General features: G+C 40.9%; 1 protein-coding gene across 1 annotated transcript; it reads right to left on the bottom strand.

Moving 5' to 3' along the window:
* Positions 1-2,879: 2,879 nt before the first annotated feature.
* On the bottom strand, positions 2,880-11,307 carry hapln2 (hyaluronan and proteoglycan link protein 2). Its single transcript, XM_041792550.1, has 6 exons — positions 11,168-11,307; positions 10,887-10,991; positions 9,075-9,431; positions 6,031-6,147; positions 5,763-5,945; positions 2,880-3,447 (listed from the first exon to the last, which is right to left on the bottom strand). Exons 2-6 carry the CDS (start codon positions 10,963-10,965, stop codon positions 3,170-3,172), a joined length of 1,014 nt encoding a protein of 337 aa, XP_041648484.1. The 5' UTR covers positions 10,966-10,991; positions 11,168-11,307; the 3' UTR covers positions 2,880-3,169.
* Between the last annotated feature and the right edge of the window lie 9,256 nt (positions 11,308-20,563).

Below are 20,563 nucleotides of genomic sequence, written 5' to 3'. Positions count from 1 at the left end.
AGTAAAATCTGCTCCAGGATGGTGTGGGCGTGTCTGTTGAATGAGCTGAAGCCACGCCCACTCAGGAGAAATACCATCCTCTTAAATGAAAATATGCTACAATCTGAATTGAGGAAAGCACTCATGCCATTAGCCTGTCTCTTGACCTTTTGTTGACCTCACATTGTTGAAAAATGCCTTTGCGAGAGCCACAATGTAAGTGGTGAAAGTGGCAAAAACTAAAGTGGCACTTTAAATAAGCAAAAGGTGGCATAGAATGATCAACAGAAAAAGTGGCAAGAGGGGGAAAAACAGGCATAAACTGGCAAAATGTGGGTGAAAAGTGAAAAAACAGGGAGAAAAGATGGCAAAATGGGGCAGAAAGTAACATAAATGGGTGAGAAGTTACCAAAAATGAGTTGCAGGTAACAAAAAATGGCCAAAAAATCAGTAAAAATATGGCAAAAATGAGTGTTAAAGTAACAAAAATGGCCAAAAAGTGGAAAAAATTGTCAAAAAGCAGCAAAGAATGGCAAGAATGCTGAAAACAGTGGCATTTAATGTCAAAATACAGCTTAAATGAGCAAAAAGTGGCAAAAAAGGAAAAAATTGCAAATGGCAAAAAGCAGAATAAAAGGGGCAAAAATGGGATAGAAGTAGTAAAAATGGGCAAAAAGTGGGCTAAAAGCAGTTAAAATGGATTATAAGTGGCAAAAAAAAATGGCAGAAAATTGCAAATAAGGGTGATTGAAATATACAGACGAAGAATAAAGGTTGACAATTAAAGCCAACTGTATAAATGTGGGGATTTAAACTGAGTAATGTGACTTGTAATGGATAATTTCTATGGTCATAGTTTTCCTTTTTAAAGGTTTTCTGGGAAATAATATTTCAAATTAAGACATAAAAGAGCCACAAATCAACACAAAAGAGCCACACGTTGAGTATCACTGCTTTAAATGATCCATAGATCACTGTGGCTGATAGATTTGGTAAATTTTCCTCACAATGAACAGAAAAACAGCATTTAACTGACTGTTAACTTTGAATAAAGGCAGTGACATCAGCTAACAACAGACTGGACTGAGATGAACTGCTCTGTGATTTTAGATTGTAGTGTTAGAGGGGCGGAGTCATTCCCACTGCGTGTTGGCCCCGCCCACATTAAACCCAGCCAGGAAAGAGGTGAAAAACTTTCCAACAGTCTAAATCCAGAATTTAGTCACATGTAGATCTCAATGTTTTCACATGTTTACATCAACCACGTTCCAACATTTCTAGAGTGTTAGGACACAAATTTTGGATTTCACTTTCCAGGGTCTTTAAGTCGTTGATGGTGCTTTCTGAGGCTAGACCAGTTGAGAACCGCTGATTTCAGGAGTCCAGTGCTATTTAAAACAAACTGAACTACTTCACTAACTGTGAGAAGTGACTGATATGTTGATGTGCTTTATTTTCATTTCTCAAACCTCTTTGTGACTGACATTTTTAAAGACTGTGGAAATTAAAACAACTTCAGCGACAATGTTGAATTCCTGAATTTGACAGCTATTACTGTTTGCCACTAAACACTCCCTGGTCTCATGTGGTCTCCTCTGAGTACGCAGACTGCTCGCCCTCTGGTGCTTTTTATTCTGTAGTCTGTGGTCTGATATCATGAGCTGTGTCTGTTTTCATCTGGAAGTGTATGAGCACAGAGAAAGTTAGGTAACGCTAGCAGAGGTTCTTATATTGCTGGAGATATACTTACTGTTAACACCGATGCATGAAGGCTGCAAAAATCCCTCGAGTTCGTGCATGTACTTAAGAATGAGCATTATGCAGATGCCAGATGCAGTGCAGATGTGTGGCAAGGGCAGGGGTGGTTGAAGTAATTTTGAGGCCCTGGGCAAAGACTAGTACGAGATCGTTCTCCATTTAGCCAAAAGCAATAATAGAAACTGACACAGCCTTGGTCATGTCGTTTCATATCACCAGGGGCATGGGAAAGAAATCTGCCAGATGTAAAACAGCCCATACTAAAGCAATGCCGTTGAGCTTGACCTTGGCTGCAGAGCGACACCCGTAGCTAAGCCTGCATCAAGCTTGACTTTGGCATCCCACATGCCTAAAACCCATGCACATGGCTGTATATATACTGATATTTTTTCTTTGACAACAAATAGTTGTGACAGTACCAGAATTATCTGGTCAGCTTCAGTCAAAACACACTCCACTGCATCAGCTTTGGCCCATGCCCCATCTCTGCAGGTATCCTCCCAGCTCACCCCTCCATGCAAAGACCTGGTCTGACCCACCAGGTCCCAGGCCCTCAGTTTGCAGAGGCATACATGAAAGCAAGGTGAAACATCAAGTACATCTCCAGCCTCTGGGATAAACATGATTTCATGTTGCATTTTTCTGTACCTTCTGTATGTTTAGATTTTAAAGTGCTCTAATAGATTAAAGCTGATCTACTAAATGCAAATTAAATAGATATAATAGTAGGAATAGTATAGTTGGATTATTGTAATACCAATGAAGACGTTTAAATAAAGTGTAATTTTTTAAATGCTGTCTGAATTTTTACTCTTATTGTGTGTTTAACTGTGAAAGTATAACCAGGGCTGTAACATGAGGTGGCAGTCCAAAAAAATGCATTTAAGTTCTGAGTCAAATAAACTTAAACAAGGACATCAAAAATATTTCCTCTTTTTACTGTCCTTTTTAGTTATTTATGGTACTTTCTATCCATAGCAAATTCTTGTTTCCAAGCTTAAAGCTGACAATGCACTGTCTGATGCACTTAAGTTCTTATCCCCCCCCCATCTAGGAATCACTTCTTCAAATTCAGTTCACTCACGGACAGATCTTTATTAAAATCCTCTGCAGTTAATGCACAGATCAACCAGTTCACCCAGACAGCAGCTGAATGTTATCTATTGTAGACATTAAGCCTCCATGAATGAGTCTCCTGTTATAAAGACACGCTGGGAGATGCAGTTATCATTAAACAAATGTGCAGAAGGCTGTGAAGCTCAGCAGACTTTATCTTTAAAGTCCATGTATCTTTATTATGGATTATGGCTAATTATGCATCTGACAAACAGAGCTGAAAACTGTTTAGTGGATTCCGCTCTTCCTCCATCTTCTTTCCCATCCTCACGACTGAGACACTGATGTAGAAAAAGATCATGTATTTTATGTCTGACTACCTATAACAGTAGGCTCCGTAAAGATGCTTCTTCTTGTCGGGGAATCCAAACGAGCGCACGCCTGCCTCGGGGATGCCTCCACAGCGCTCTCTGGGGTTACTGATGGGAAACCTCACGCTGCCGTCCCTCAACCATCCTCCATCACACTGGTCGTATTTCTGGAAATGCCAGGCGGAGTAGAGATGGCCGACCAACGCCAGCTCAGCGCCCTGACGTCCGCACGCACGTTCAGCCTGCTCGAAGGAGAACGAGCCGGAAATGTAGGAAACAGAGCCTGCAGGAGACAGAGGGATTTTTGAGAGCACATTCAGAAACGTTTAACCACATGCATGTTGACAAATTTTGATTTGACTAGAACTCTTTCAGTCTGTTGTTTTGACTCATCTTTCCAGGGACAGAAGGTCCAAATATTCTCCCACAGATAAACTATTACATCATGTCTAGTCAAAAGACTTTACTGTCCTCAGTCATCCTACAGTCAGCCTCTCACACTTCAGATGCTGAAGCTCAGCTTGTCACTACATGAAGAGTTTCAGCATCACTACAGTGTTTCTGTTCCCTTTGAATGTCGTTGTTTTTCTCTCAGGTGCTCCTGATAAGTCGCCATGCCTTCGTATTTTAAGACGGATGAAGATGACGGAGCTCTCTGGGAGACTGTTTTGTTGATTTCTGTAGTTAATCATAATTAATCACATCCTTTTATCCCATTTTAATATTCCACTATTTTGCATTTAAAACTGTTTTTTGTTTTTCTTTTTCTACAGTCCTAAACTAAGGGGAGTTTACCTTCTTTTTGGATGCAGACCTGCTTTTCAAGCAAGGCCGATGATATGATCATGAACTTAAGCTGGGAAAAAGGAACTCGTCATGGATGCGAAAGGATCTAAGGGTAAAGAGTCAAGCGCGACACATGTTGATGTGTGCTGCTCTGCAGCCGAGGCCAAGCTCAGTGTTAATTTGGTCGACTAAACTTGTGATCAGTAATGTTTGTCCACAGCTTTTTTCCATGAGAAGGACAAGTCTTAAGGTGACCTTACCTCTAACGACTTTTCCTCTGATTTCAAAGTCACAGATAAAATTCCAAAGTCGGAGTAAAATCATGGGAGTCTTGCTAAAGTCACAGCTCACTCCTGTTGTCTGTTGTTAGGTGTAAGGCGGTGGTAAGACTCGATTTTAGCTGTTTTAAGGCCTTTCTTCAGTCTTTCTTGCTAAAACTCTGAAAAGACTCTAAACAGACTGACACCTGAGATCCTCTTACACCTAAAGACAATCTGTCAGCAAGCTGTTGAGTTTTTAGTGTCTGACCATAAGACTGTGGATTAACTCCAAGACTAAAATACAATTCCTTTTGAGATTATTTCCCATCATGCATCTGGTGGAAATTCACAGCAACAATTTTCACACAAATCACATTTGAATATCTCTTATAATCTGATGTTTTTAAACAGTTTACATTGAGTAGAAATGAAAAGAAAGTTAAACACAGAGGCAACTTTGCATTTTACTGCAACAACCGAGAAACTATCCCGGAAACACTTTAGAATAAACTTGCAAAAAAGGGTTCGCTGAGGCAGAAATGGTCAGAAACTGGCAAAAATAGGCCTTTCAAATTGTAAAATGTGGCTTAAAAAGTGGTGAAATGGGTTAATAGTGGCAATAATATGTCAACAAAGCCAACAATAGGCAGGGAGTTACAAGATTTGGTTTAGAAGTGGCGAAAACAGGCAGAAGAAGGTGGTGGAAAGGGTTTAAAATTGACAAAAAATGGGCTTTTAGTTGCAAAAATAAGTTAAAATTGGCAAATTTGGTGTAAAGTGGCAATAGTGTAATTCATAAATGTTCTTAGTTTTAAAGGCAGCTGGAGACCCCCTCTCAGTGTCTCGCGACCCCAATGGGGTTCCAACCCCAAGGTTGAGAACCCGTGCGCTAGGCGATGCTTACTCCCCACATGCACCCTTACTCGTCCCTAAAGGTCCCATGCCCCTGGTAAAATGCAAAGACATCCAGAGTAAGACAGGAGTTTGTCAGTCCTCTTCCCCCCCTATGGTGCTCTTACTTCAGCCTCAGTTTTGGCCCAAACAGTCCCAAAAGTACAACACTGTGCATTTATTTTTTGTTGATTTTCTTGCATTACCTCAAATACATTTTCAGATTTGCAAACCCGCTGCCTGGCACGACAAGCTCTACAGCGCATTTCTTGTTCTGAATTAAGGTCTCTGTTCACTACAGCAGCTCTCCATGAGTTTTTTTTTTTTTGTTTTTACTAAATTATAAACCAATGTTTCATATCCAGTGATTACATTCTCATAATGAAGGAGAAAAGCTGTTAAAAGTTCCCCCCAGGTTTGATCTGCAGGCAGCTTACAGTGGGAACACAGAGGGGAAATATTTACAGCTTCCCTCCTGAATTAGCTAAAATTCATCAGTGAAAACAAAACATTATTTTACTGTTTATAACTAAACCTCACGCAAACATCAGAGACAGGTGTAGCTGATTTCTACCCGTCATCTTTTGTCATTGTTTTGATTGAGAGCCCCCTGGTGGTGGAACTTATACATTGCGTGTTTACGAGCGAGTTTATCTCTTACCAGCGGTCTGTGAGGTGAAGCAGAAAGCATCAAACTGATCCTGTTTTTTATCTTTTGGTCCATAACTTCTGATACCAGGAAGCACCTCTCCTCCACAGGCAGGCCGGGGCTGAATGATGGGGTAATGAACGGTTCCGTCCTCTAACCAGCCGGCGTTACACCAGTCCAGACCCTCTGTCCACGCTGCAGGAGGAGAAACACTGATTTAAGCTGACACAGCTGCAGACAGATGATAATTCACTGAAACAGTTTAGATAGTGTGTGGTACCTCTGAACAGCTGGCTGTACGAAGCTAAAATACCGTCCTGCTCGGTACAGGCATCCTTAGCTTCTTGGAAGGTGAATTTGTAGCGTCCATTTTTACCCTGATATGGAAACACCACGCCTGGAAATAGAAGCCAATATGTCAGTGTTTGTACTCTGACATTCTTACATAAGTGTTTTTCAGTGTTTTTCACCCATAAACCTTCCCATCCTGATAAATCTGCATACTGGGAACATTCAAACAGTCATACTTGGATAGTTTGCACATTTTTAAAATCTTAAGTGCTGCTCAAACAGTATCTTTTAACTTCAGCCTTGTTCAACATTTAAAGCAGGGACGTCAAACTCAATCACACTAGGGGCCGAATTCTGACTTTGGGTTCAACCTGAGGGCCAAACAGGTCAACATTTAACCATAAACTGTCAACCTCATTTTCACTAGCAATGAATTATGGAGGAAAAAACCTAGGAACGGATGATAAATGATTTTGAATTAAAAATGGTAAGTTTAAAGGCTCAAAATCTGAGATACAAATTCAACTTATTTGCTCAAAAGGCATTTAAAGTCAAAATCATGTTTTTAAAGGCAAATATATAAGAACAAAAGTTTAAATCATGATTTTTAACGGTCAAAACATGAGATAAAAAATTGAAATTATTAGTTTTAAAGGTCAGAATATGAGATAAATTAGTTTCACAGGTTTAAATATTAAATTTAAAATTGAGGATACTAAAGGCCAAGTTATGAGATGAACGTCAAAGTAAGTAAGTAAAAAGGTCAAAATTTGAGAAAAAAAAATCATGAGTTAAAGGGTCAAAATATAACTTAAAAATTCAAAATTGAGGTTAAAAATGGTGGAAAAAAAGATAAAAAGTACAAAATTTGAACTGAAAAGGTCAAAATATGAAATAAAAAGTCAAAACTATAACAGTGAGATGGTAAATCCAGAATATGAAACAATAACAGAAATTTATTTTCCCACATTCCTGACTTTTTAATCTAATTATTTTAACTTTTTCTTATTTTTATGACAGAACAAGGAGATTTCAAATCATCAGGGTTAGGTTTACATGTTTAAACTGGAGGAAATCTGCAGATCAGTGGGCCAGTTAGAATAAAAACATGATCCGGCCCATGGTACAACTGTACCATGGGCCGGATTTGGCCCCTGGGCCTTGAGTCTGACACCCTTGATTTAAAGGGATATTTCAGTGTATTTGAGCTGGAGCTGCTTGAGCTTTTGCTTGAAAGTATCTCAAACTTGGATGCACTGATATTTAAATCTGCAAACTTTCAGTCTGCTTTGAAAAATTAAAGCAGAGCTGTAAATGGAGAGGAAGTGGAGCATTTCTCCAGCTTTAACCTCCTGAGACCTGAGCTTTTGTTTGGAATGTATTTTCATTTTCTCCCACTTATTCAGGATAATTTGAACCTCATGAGTTTGAAAACTCAGCCTTGACTTTGAACAGGAATTCATTTTGACCAAAAATGAAGTCCAATATCAATACAAAATCCCTAAAATTCCAAATAAAAAACCTAAAATATCAGTGAAAAATTCTGAAAATACATTATTATTATTTAGGTTGTCGAGTTTTTTTTTTTATTATTATAATTAAAGTGTCGCATAAAGAACAGCCCTAAATTTCTTTCAATAATCCTCAAGCTAATGAAAAATTCCTCCCCAAACTCTATTTACATTCCTGAAAAATTCTCAAAGAAAATTCCGTAAAACGTACAAATATGTTCCCCAAAATTCCTTGAAAACTGATGGAAAATTCCCCCATATACCAACTAATTCCCTGAAAATTCCATTAAATTCTAGAAAATTCAACGGATGCCCCACTTCCCAGTTACCAATCAAATTTCCAAAAGTAGAAAATAAATTTCCCAAGTTTCCATGAACATACCTAAAAATTTTGAAGCAAAGTTTCCCAAGATAAATACAATTTTCCAAAAATTACAAACACATTTCCTGAAGTAACACAAAATGACACTTCTCAAACAATCCTCCAAATATCCCCAGAAAAAAATAAAAGTTTTTCATGTAATTATTTAAAAGTTTCAATGCAAAAACACATCCAGTAAGGCTCTCAAAAATAGACAAAAATCGCCCACATTTTTCATGAAAATTCTAGAAATGTTCCAAGATATATCCCAAAATTCACAATAAAATTTCCTGAAAATTTGATAGCAAATTCTCACAGTACTTTAAACAAAAAATTGAATCTTCATGGACAGTATAGTAATTTTTCTCAAAAATTCTACTGGTAGACATTGTTATTATGTTGTCAGAGGGCCAGGATGTCATGTCCTCATATGTGCACGCAGGGTCTGCATAATGAGAGCATCCTAACATATGGCTGCACAGTGTGGTACTGACGCTGCATAGCAGCAGAGCAGAGACCTTCAGAAGATCATCGAAACACTCAGAGGACTGTAGGCTCCCCTCTTCCATCCCTCAGTGACATCTACTTGAGTTGTCTTCACAAACTGGCCTTATGATCAGTGGAGGCCCAGCCCATCCAGCATACTGCACGTTTACTCTCAGAAGAATAAAAACACGAGCTTTAAAACAGCTGAGCTGTGACGAGCTCGTGAACCCACAATCCCCCTCTCCAAAAGGGACTAGAGCACATTAATGCACTTTACCTGTCTATTTAGGATGCCACCTGTGCAACAAGTCCAGTGGTGAAATTTCCTCGCTCCTAATTATTCCAGTCAACTGTCAGTGGTATTATAACAAAGTGGAAGCCATTGGGAACGACAGCAACTCAGCCACCAAGTGGTAGGCCATGTAAAATGACGGAGCGGGGTCAGCAGAAAGGTCACCAGCTTTCTGCAGAATCAATGGCTACAGACCTCCAACCTTCATGTGGCATTCAGATCAGCTCGAGAACAGTATGTAGAGAGCTTGGTCTAACCCAGTAGCAGCAACAAAGAAGGGCAGGGTTTGACTAAAGCTGTAGCCTCGCTTTGACTGCAGTTATTTCTAATTGGTGGATATTTAAAAGTTGATAAAGACAGAGTTAAGTAATAGCTACAGCTACCTTCAATCCTCAGAGAGACGAAGACGCTCTCGTCCTCGATGCCGTTGATGAGCTCGCAGCGATACGAGCCGCCGTCCTCCAGCTTCAGTCGGCTGAGCAGCAACGAGGCGTCCATGGTGTGAGCTTTCCTGAGAGCGGCCCTCGGGCCGAGATGGCCGTACTGTTTAAAGGAGTGTGAATTTGAGATCATAATAATGTTCTCCTGTCCTGTGTTTTCTGACTCCAGCTTTGTCCATTTCACTTTATAGTGGCTGGGTTTGGTTCTCAGGATGCACGGCAAAGTGACGTTACCTCCACGTCGACCTACGACCTCGGCGTACACTGGAGGCTCCAGGAGGTACTTCAGCTTATTGGACCCTGCAGGTGTTAAAGAATGAAGCAGGTATTAACCAGTGTCAGGGTTTTCTTATTAAAATCTTTGCAAACTTTGGGATAACTCTGATTTACAAAAACAGAACAAACTGGACCAAAACTAGTCACACAGAAGTGTAAGTTTCATCTCTAAACCACTGAAGTCAAGCCTTTAAAAGCTCAGTGTTTAGTGGCAAATACTCCATCCAAGTGCTGACTAGGTAAAGTTAGAACTGGGAGCCATTATCAGACACATTAAGACAGTGATACTCACTGTGTGGCTCTTCTGTGATAATTTGTGGCTCTGTTACGTCTTAATTTTTAATATTATTCCCCCAGAAAACCTTCCAAAAGGAACCTTTTTCAACCTTTTTCTCCATTTTTTTGCCACTTTTCACCCATTTAAGCTACCTTTTGCCATTAAATACCACTTTGTCCCTACTTTTTTGCCCATTTTTGCCACTTCTTTGCAACTTTTTACCCATCTTTTATCCCATTTTTGCCCTTTTCACATTTTTTCTCCATTTTTACCCATTTAAGCTACCTTTTGTCATTAAATATTACTTTCTTCCTCGTTTTTGACAATTTTGCCACTTCTTTTTGGCAATTTTATACCATTTTTGCTCTTTTTCACGTTTTTTTTTTTTTTTTTTTTTACCACTTATTGACTATTTAAGCTACCTTTTGCCATTAAATACCACTTGTTTCCTCTTCTTTGCCTGTTTTTGCCACTTCTTTTTGTCATTTTTATCCCATTTTGGCCCTTTTACAACACTATTCACCCATTTAAACTACCCTCTGTCATTAAATACTACTTTTTTCCTTGTTTTTAGCCACTTCATATTGGCAATTTTATACCATTTTTGCCCCTTTTTACCATTTTTTTAACCATTATTTGACCATTTAAGCTTCATCTTGCCATTAAATACCACTTGTGTCCTCTTTTTGCCCATTTTTGCCACTTTTTCTGCCACTTTAATACCATTTTTGCCCTTTTTCAACACTTTCCACCCATTTCAGCTACATGTTGCCACTTAATACCACTTGATTCCTATTTTTACACGTTTTTGCCACTCTTGACTGCTTTTTGTTCATTTTAGTTACTTTTCTCTCTTTTTTGCCACTGTTGGACCATTTTTTGCCACCTCTAACTAATTTTTTGTCACTTCTCACCCATTTTTGTTTCTTTCAACCCATTTTCTTCCCCATATTTGCCCTTTTTCACCCATTTTTGTTGCTTTTTTGACCATTTTCGCCTCCTTTAACTTATTTTTTTTACGTCTTCAAGCTTTTTTCTGCCACTTTTGACCACTGTGATTGTGGCTCTTGCAAAGATTCAACAATTTGGCTCTTTGGTTGAGTAACACTGTGTTAAGATTATAAGGCAAGCATTTCCATCCCTTATTCCTAAGCTCAGACTGACCCATCCCTCATCTGTCCCGTTCACTTTGCTGACTGTACCTGCTCTGTGGGAGGTGTATATCACTGATGACCAGGTGAAGCAGCCTGATGTTAACAGAAGAATCACAGCACAGTTCATTTTGAAGGAAGGAGCACCTCCACTTCCTACAATGAGAAACATGCATGAGAAAAAAGTGCAAATGCATCAATCAGTTTTGAGTTTTGGTGCAAAAATCCCACAATATGTTGAATTATTGCTCATCTCTTTGCAAGTCAAACACTAAAAACTGAGGTCCTCCATGAATTTTAAATCTATAAATAAATAAAATAAAGGTTCAAACCTGTAGGTGTGAGGTTCAGGTGTTTTGTCTTCTTCTTTTGTTGACCCCCCACATGATGCAGAAGCTTTCGAAGGCTCTAAACTTCAGGATTTTTCATCATTTTGCGCTGTAGAGTCCTCCATTAACCCTGTTGGCTCCTGTCTCCAAGCTCTGAATGTTCAGCTGTCAAAGCCTCTTCATCTCTCTCTCACTCTCACCCCCCTCTTCTCCTCTCTCTGGTCAGATGGTCGCTTTGTTGTCAACAACGAGTGAACAGGATTGTTGTCTCTGCTACAGATGTTGATGACCATATGAGGCTCTGATAAACAGCCCTCTTTCCTGTTTTGTACTGATTTTCTTCCTCATGTGCTTCAAGATTAAACGCTCAACCAGTCTGAGTGTAATCGCTGACATTTCACTCTCTGAATAAGGCCCACTGCTCTATTCTTAGTTTTTGATCATAACCAGTGCCTTTTCTGAGCATTAGTGATGTACATTTCACTGTTATTGGTGAAAAGGAAGTATAAGTACAGAAACATGGGTTGGGACCTATCAGCAACCCAGAGTCAAAAGTTTATGACAACAACAAACTCAAAAACAAACATGGCGACTGTGGAGGAGGTATTGATAATGTACCTCTTGCATAAAGAACAAAAATGGAGACAGCGTTTCCAACCAACTTGCACAACTTTTCCTCAAAAAGTTCCTCCGTTGTTAATTCTTCTTCGTGTCTCACTAGAGCTACGTATCGGATAGTGACAGCAACACTGCCCTCCACGGTTTCAGGTGGTACTGAGTAAGCTTTATGGAAACGTGCAGAAATACAGATGAAATGAACGCGGAGCATGGACAGAAGGCTCTGTCCGTATCTGGATTCGTATTTAACGTTGAGCATAAATGGGCCTTTAGACTGTCAGAAAGACATTAAAGTCTGGATGGTGCTAAGGCTAAGGTTTTTAAATTCTAACAAAAACAAAACTGATCATTTTTGGCCCCAGTGCAGCATGGGATCTGGACCTCCTGCTACCTTATTTTAAACTAGGAGTGTCCAAACCATGGCCCAGGGGCCAAATGCACCCTGTGGTCCAATTTTGATAGGCCAATTCCTGATTCCTAAGGAGAGGGAGTCCTCTGATTTAAACCAGTTTAGAACTGTTTTACTGCATTCACAACAGAGCAGTTTGGTCCGCTTTAAACAAACTCTGGTCTGTTTTCCCAGAAATTTCGGTTCGTTTGGAGTGGTGTGAAAACTCACACCAACTCTGGTGTGGACCAAACAAGCGGACTCTGGTCTGCTTGAAAACAGGGAGTTTCAGTCTGCTTCCAAATGAACCCTGGTACAGTTTGTTTGAGTTATGAAAGCAAAGCGGATCAACTTGTGAACCAAACGCAGGAAGTGGCATAAGGCGTAATGATTATCGGACTGATATGTGATTTAATACACTCAGATACATGTCAGTACCATGCTTGGCACCTGTGTAGCCATAGCAACACGTTTTAGTCCCTCGGTCATATGTTGGCTGGCCTTTTTCTTTGGTGCTGATTTATTTGTCTCATGTAAAGAACGACATGCTGGACAGCTCACCGCCTTGCTGGCTGCTTGTAATGCCCCAATGCAAAACTAGAAATCCCAAGACAGTATATTCTGTGTTTTTTCATATCTATGTGGAGAAAAAGACTGTCTAAGGACACGAGGCGTGCTTTTATAGACCTGGCGGGGGACAATATTTTGCCTTGAGGCTGAAAAGCCTTTGCAGGCCTTACTACAGCCCGCACTTCCTTCCACCCTGGTAGTCCTACATCCATACTGAACTCTACCTCTCATAAAGGTGGCATGTCAGGTGGAAGTCCTGACTCTACTCTTCTCTGGATCTGAATGAGTCTTTGTTAAATGCTCCTCTACCCCTAGCTTTGATGCTTTACGCTGCCCTCACTTTTCCTGACTGAACAGCCCTTTGATAAACTTAAATGCATCCCTATAAATTGCCATCCTAACCCACTCCTTCTGCTTCCTCCTCCTCAAATATTCCAAAGGCCCGAACATACTTGAGCGTACTGTGAGCGGAACGGACTCCGCGCGAATGTCTGTAGTCATCAGAGCTTCCATAGTTGATCGCACTGCCATGTAGTAGTTTCCTGTGAAATTTCCGTGAAATCCTACATTTTCCACAATCCTTGTGCGTTGTTTAAATTTTTTTGTCTATTGCTTTGCAAAGCAATAAAATTAAGAGACGGTGGTATGTACGGCCATTAAATGCCACAGGAGACGAGGAAGGGGAGTAGGCCATGTTGGTAAAGGACATGCGAAGTATTGACTTGGAAAAACATTTTCAATACTTCTGAATGACACATAAGAAGTTCAATGATCTGGGCGCCTAGCCCCACTCCTTCTCGACTCTGGGAGTCACTGCTCACACGTCAACGCTGCACACAGGAACAAAATGCAGGTCGGTGTCACATTTAGTGCGGGTCGATGTGAAAATACATCCTAAAACTTGAACTTTGCTCGCATGGGCCTTGCAGACATCCAGTTTGAGTCTGCGTGGTCCTCCGCAGAGTCCGTTCTGCATACGTTCCGCCCGAGTATGTTTGGACCTTAACCTTTGAGTGTTACAAACCTATTTCCTGGCTCTTCTGGTGGAATAATCGTTCTCTCACCCCAAAACCATTACAAGCAAATGTCAGAAACGTCAAGCAGACCTAAAGCTTTCCTGTAATAACTACTGTTTTAGCAGTGTTATTTGTGGTCAGATTTGCATCCTGGTTTGTGTATCGGCTCCCGCTGTCAACCAGCATATTGTACTACGCTGCTCACAGTGACGAGCCGTCTCTGAACCCTCGGACAACAAGCCTTCCTGTGTGTTTGTAACCTTTCCCAGAGGGCTGCTGCCAAACAGGACTATAGTGTGCATTCAGCCATCTTTGTTGTTGCCCACATGGCTCTGGGGGCAGTGGGAGAGGAAGCTGAGTCTGCTCTGGTTTCCTCTGCCGCCCGTGGCCCCCTGGGCACAAGGGCCGCATTGTGACAGTCACGGTCTCCACGCAGTGACAGCAGGCGGCGGTCACACAAACACCAGCCAATGTGGAAAGAAGATGAAATAATGGGATTCTTCTGTTTTTGCTCGTGTTGCTTCTCTATTGTGCTCCGTCATCAATGGGACTCTTTCTTTGCTCCAATTAGTATTCACCCAAACACCTCGAGGTAAAAACTACCAACTGTCCCTATCAGATAGCTGTCCTTGTTTTCATATGTCTTTAAATCATTTTACTGACACATTAACCTCATTTTATACCTCTAATATCATTGCTTTATCCTGTATCATTGGATCAAAACGGTGGACTTCCTTTTTTATATATTTGTGGACACCTATTGTTCCTTTCTGGTATACCTCACCCTTAACACTTCCAGATCTCTTCTCTTTCTATCACCAGCTCCACTTCTTTTGGTCATTGAGCTGCAGAGACATTGCCCTCTGCTGCATGCAGGCTAAAGTTAGCAAAAATGAGAACAGGTTTATTTATAGCAAAGCTGTCAAAATGTTCAATGCTTTTTCAACCCAACTGAATTTTGAAAGTTTTTGTGTTTGTTGCAGCTGAATGAGAGAGTAAGAGTTATTTTTTGTAAGTTTGTGTCTGTGTTAATTTTGGCAGCTATTTTTAATTTTAGTTTTAAGGTCTTTACACACTGGGTCTGTTATTTTCGGGTACGTTTTTTTTCGGATCCGTAATCCAAAAAAGTCACGCATCGGACCTTTCACACTGGGCCCGATGTGTTTTTATTTGCATTCATTACAAAAATTCGTAGAAGGTGGCAAATAGTTTCGTACTGTGAGCATGTGTCTCTGTCACTCCTTTAAAATCCTGCTGAATCCATCCTGACAGAGAGCTTCATACAGCACCTATTCATGCGTCATGGCGCTGAGCCACATTGGAGTGAGGGAGAGCAACTTTTTAATTCTGTCTTTGTTATGACCTGTGAGTAGGCGACAAATGTATACCTTTATCTGTTATATTTCCATGGTTGATATCCACATAATAAATGAGCCAACTTTGGTGTTTCAGGGTGAGAGTAGGGGTCCGATGGGGGTGAGCAAGCGAGGAGGAAGCAGCGGGCACTGTTGTGTTGAGTTATCACTCACCCATTGAAATGACTTGGACTGATGCGAAATTTCGCAAAAAATCGAAACCTGTTTCGAAAAAAAAAAAAATGACGGAAGAAAATTTCGGCATCAGTGTGCAACCTTTATTAGAACAACATGAACTTGATTTTCTTAATTTAACGTGCGAAAAAATTTGGACGAAATAATCGAACCCAGTGTGCAAAGGCCTTTAGTCTTCAAATAAAAGGCATTTTAGTTTTAGTCACATTTTAGTCATTTCAGCTCTTTGTAGTTTTAGTCTAGATTTAGTCGACAAAATTAACACTGATTTGTGGTTTTTTTTTTTTTTTTTATATTAACCACCTTACCCTTACTTTTAGGGTGGGGGCCATCTTTGTGCTTTCCTCTGTGTTATTTTCAATTTTATCCCCCCAACCATAACCTTTAGCATTTAGGTACCCAATCCTAACTCTCTTTGTTTTTTTCATTAGTTTGTGGTGTTTTATTTTTAGTATACACCCCTTACCCTTACCTTAGGGTAGATCTCTTTGGGTTTTTCTGTGGTTTGTGAGGTGTTCTTTTAAATTTTAACCCCCCTACTCTAAGCCTTTAATTCCATCAGGGGGTCCGGTTTGATTCAGCATGGTTTGATAAGCTAAACCCCAAAATAGTTTGCGTTTCCACAGATACCCGTGCCCTCACTTGGTGGGCGGGCTGTAAAAGCTATGGATGTGAAGTCACAGTCAGCGCGAGTCTGCTGGTCCAGCCACAGAGTTGTAGAAACGATGAGTGACAGAAATCCGTAGGGAATAAGCATTAAACAGCTTTATTTCAACTGAAAGTGCTTTCAAAAAAATTGCTACATGTTAACAGCTGTCAGTACAGATCATCAGCTGATGGGATACATGTACAGAGATGTTTGGAGTCATAACAGTACGTTAATATGTGAATATATCTAGTCTAGAACAATTTATAGGACAAAATATGAAAGTTTAGAGCTGTACTGTTTGAATTCTCCACATTAAAAACTAGAAAAGCACTCGGAGAGTGCAGACCTCTGCCATTAACCCTATCTCCCATCAGTGAAGAACCCTTTAAAAAAATTCCTGGATCCATCTCCATGTGTCCCCCACCACTGCATTCACCGGTTACTCCCTCCCCGGTGGGGTGGACGCGTGGTGAGGCAGAGCATTGGCTTTGCTACGGGTGGACTGTCATGGTGGAAGCATTGCCTGCCGGTGCCAACAGATGCACTAACAGTTTCACCCATGGTCTCACTAGAAGACTAGAAGTCATAGCAGAGGGTGAATATTCCTCTATTCCTCCCAACATTGTGAGTATTCTCGCTATAATTTGCTGTCTTTCTCTCTGTTACGTTCCGACTCGTCTCCTCGGCCGGGCGTGCGTCTTTCAAACTCTATAAACTCCAAAACTCTGAATAGAAACACACCAAAAAATGCTGCTGGGATTGGAGTTACTCATGTTCGCCATCTCCTGGTGTAAAGTGGTAACAGCGCAGACCTCCGCCATTAGCCCTATCTCCCAATAGTACAGAATCCTTTAAAAAATTCCTGGATCCAGACGGTGATTCGGATCAGTCCCAAAATCTAATCAGTTCTTCCTTATGCCGTTTCTGACATTTCCTGAAAATTTCATCAAAATCTGTCCGTAACTTTTTGAGTTATGTTGCTAACAAACAAACAAAAAAACGAACAAACCCACCCGATCACATAACCTCCTTGGCGGAGGTAATAAAGTGAAAGTTCAGCTGGTGTTAAAATAAAACTAGATTAACTCAGAAATCCTGGGTGCACTGATCTCATTTTAAAATAGTCTGCAGCCCGAAGTTTTACAAACATGTCCAACAACCACAGAGCGATGTTTTCACAAGTTACCTAAAGTAAGAGGTTGATTAATTAACTAGTTACAATACATAGAATAAACTGATATAAAGATTCGTATTCACAAAACTTCAGCATTAATTTAGTTTCATATCCATCATGGATAGACCAGGCTGATGTGAGCCTTCGGGCTCTGCTTTGTGTTCTTGAAATCAGGTCCAGATAAACATCAGGAAACTTGATTTCTGGCTAGATACCAATATCCACAGACTAGAAAACAGTTTGGATCTCTGTCGAGTCCAAATGTCCCTGATTAATGCAGACATTAGTCCGTTTTTGCCCTGTTTTTGCTACTCCTCACAGAGCAGACTTCCCTGTTCTGCAGCCTGAAGCCAAGCAGATGAGTCGCATGCTGACGTGACATCAGTGCAAAACCCTATTGGTGTGTGTGTAGCTCCACCTTTGTGGGACGGATAGGTAAGTCTGGTACCCCTACAGAAGGGTGCCAAAAAGTGGGATGGTACGGGTTGGTTTTTTGGGACCCTTTCCAACTTTTGCTCAATGGAAACACAAAAAAATGTGTGCTGTTCTGTCCATCCCTAACCCCCCTTTTGTTTTCATTAGTTTGTGATGTCTTATTTTATATTTTATCTCCTTTACCCTAATCCTAACCTTTGGGTTTGGGTGCCTAACCCTAACCCTCTTTGGGTTTTTCCTTAGTTTCCTTAACCACTTACTGTAACCTAATACCAAGCAGAAAATATCCATCATTACCTCTGCCAAGGAGGTTACGTGATCGGCAGGGTTTGTTAGTTTGTTTGTTAGCAACATAACTCAAAAAGTTATGGACTGATTTTGATGAAATTTTCAGGAAATGTAATAAATGGCACAAGGAAAAACGTATTAGATTTTGGGAGCGATCTGGATCACCATCTGGATCCAGGAATTTTTTAAAGGGTTCTTTACTATTGGGAGATAGGGCTAATGGCGGAGGTCTGCGCTCTCTGAGTGCTCTTCTAGTTCAGTATGTCATTCTGGTTCCAGCTTGGGTCATGTACATTACTTTGAGTTAATGTACATGACCCAAGGCCGAGGTCGCCCCATAGTTTAACCTTGCAAAGCAGATGGATATGCCCCCTTCCTTGTTTCTCACTGGTGAATCCATCTTACGAAGCTCCTGTCTGAACCATTTGGGCCCGGTTAAAAAACTGACAGGACCAATCAGCGACAGGGGCCAGTACTTTCAGGCGCGGGGGAGTCATGACGTAAGCAAGCAGCAACAAGAGGCTGGTGCAGTTATGGTAAAAGACATTAGCATGAATGCTGCTAAAGCGCCTGGTTTATCAGAGCTTGACGACATTTCTTTGTTAAAAGAAGAAAGAACAGCAGTGAGTTATTTTCTTTTCAAAAATGACAAAAGTCGTGTACTGACATGTCTACAGCTGCCATTGTTCGCGTTATTTCTCAGTAGCTGTGCACACACACCACATTCGCGGCTACATCACGTGTTTTTATTTTGCTCTGATTTGCCCATAAAGATGTGACAGACAGAACGTTCATCCAATCACACTCCGAGTTTTTTCAAATCCTCTACCCTTTCCCAAATGCTTAGTATTGAAGTTTTCCCAGATGGATGTGTGAAACACACACATCCATCTGGCCTGTCAGGTTACCCATAGTAGAGGTCTACACCAGATGAGCCCAAACACCCCACCATAGAGGTGCAACCCCTAAAAAGGGGCTTATTCAAATTCAAATAATAAACAGATATCATCATTGTTCATTGGGTTTGGTATTACATCAAGGTTTAAAATTCTCGCACTTGTACAACCCTTCTTCTCTAACAGTGCTACCACATTTCATCTTGACTTGAATCTTTATTTTCATGTTTCAGGTCAGATATAGTGATTCAAAGTGAGAAACAGATTCATTTTCCAGTCAATCCCAGTACAGAACATGATATTCAACTGTGGAACGAGACAGCATCATTATGTGGCTTCAGCGCCATCATGTGGTAGCTCTAATAAAAACACTGTCAGACTAAAACTTGGTTGTAGTCTTCCTATGAACCCAGGGTAGTTTGTGTCCTAAGTTTAGGCTCTGATTGATTATGTTGTCCTTTGAGGCAGGATCAGTCGTTACTGAGCGTCTCGTCTCTCAGTCTCCTTGTTTGACTGATTTCCTCTCTCGCTGTTTTCTGTCTGCTGATGTTGAAAACTCTTGGTGAGTTATTCCCGCCTGCAGGTGAACTCTCTGAGCCCTGCAGCACTCTCTCTTTCTCTCTCTGACAAGTCATTATGATTTGATTTATGGCTTTGCTCTCAGTTCACCTGCATGCTACTGTGAAGGCGGATGGAGTTTGGAATCGTAGAGTTGGTTAAATCTGATAATCCTCGATATCTCGTTAATTTTTTCCAGCCCTCTTTGTAACCAGAGATGTGCTGAAAACTTAACCTTTATTTCCAGTGTGTTTAAATGGAGTGCTGAAAGGCCCCTCCCACCCTCGTACAACAGATCTGAGTGTCTGATACGAGAGCAGGTTGGCCCGCCTGCAGCCCCGATGCCATATCAGTTTGCGTGATGCACCAGTGCGTGACTTTGTTGATGGAAGGCGTGACAAGCGGCGGGGTCATGAAGACGGCCTCGTGGGTAAAGGTATGTAAGTTTTGACAACAGTCTGAAAGGTTCCCCCCATCCTAGTAAAGACATGCTACAGCCCTAAAACATTTCAGACATTCCTGTAGATGGTCGTTCTCATGAAGACCTCGCTCAGAGCAACAGCATTTTAGCAGAGTGACAGATTTGCCCTCACCGACAGTTCAGAGTTAAATATCTCTGACAGCTGGAGGGGCTCCCTCTCTGAAGGTTACCTGTATCCTCTGCTGCTCAGGCAGGTAAATGCGGGTACCTTTGTTGTTGTCTTTGCATACCTCTCTAATGTTTGGTTTGGGACTCTAAATGGACTTTGATTAAACCTTTGACCTTTTTATACAGAAAATGAACTTGTTTTTAAAAAAGCAGCCTGAAAACAATTACACAACTGCAGGATTCCTGCACTTTCCACCTCTGTCTTACATGTTTTAGTCTGACACTGGCAAAGACCGTTGACAAATTTAGAGTATGAAACATCAGACGCACGAGTCCTGCAACAACACATCTAACAAGACTAGGTTAAAACTTAGAATATGGCTGACCGCAGCTATCTGGGATGCCTGACTGAATTGTGTGTTCTGGCAGAGTGATCAGTGTTTAGGGGGTGTAATTGTGCTGTCCCTAATGTCTGTGGGTTGAGAATCGAAGAACCCGTAAAGTTTAAACATACAGCTCGATCCTCAGGAAACAGCTAACCTGACGTGCCAGATCGGCTGAATATATTTCACACTCGTCTGGGAATGCTCCCATAGAAAGCGTTTGGGAGGAGCAGGACTTTTCAGAAAATGTTCAGAAGGTGATTGGAGGAACGTTTCTGTCACACT

The sequence above is a fragment of the Cheilinus undulatus genome, linkage group 8, assembly GCF_018320785.1.
Source record: "Cheilinus undulatus linkage group 8, ASM1832078v1, whole genome shotgun sequence".
Lineage (NCBI taxonomy): Eukaryota > Metazoa > Chordata > Actinopteri > Labriformes > Labridae > Cheilinus > Cheilinus undulatus.
Note: the sequence above shows the minus strand (reverse complement) of the source record. Positions and strands in the feature narration are given on the sequence as shown.

Coding starts and splice junctions, on each gene's coding strand:
- hapln2 (XM_041792550.1), bottom strand. CDS start 10,965: ATGAACTGTGCTGTGATTCTTCTGTTAACATCAGGCTGCTTCACCTGG. Junction 9,432..10,886: donor ATACACCTCCCACAGAGCAG/GTACAGTCAGCA, acceptor TAACACCTGCAG/GGTCCAATAAGCTGAAGTAC. Junction 3,448..5,762: donor CTTCACCTCACAGACCGCTG/GTAAGAGATAAA, acceptor TGTCTCCTGCAG/GCTCTGTTTCCTACATTTCC.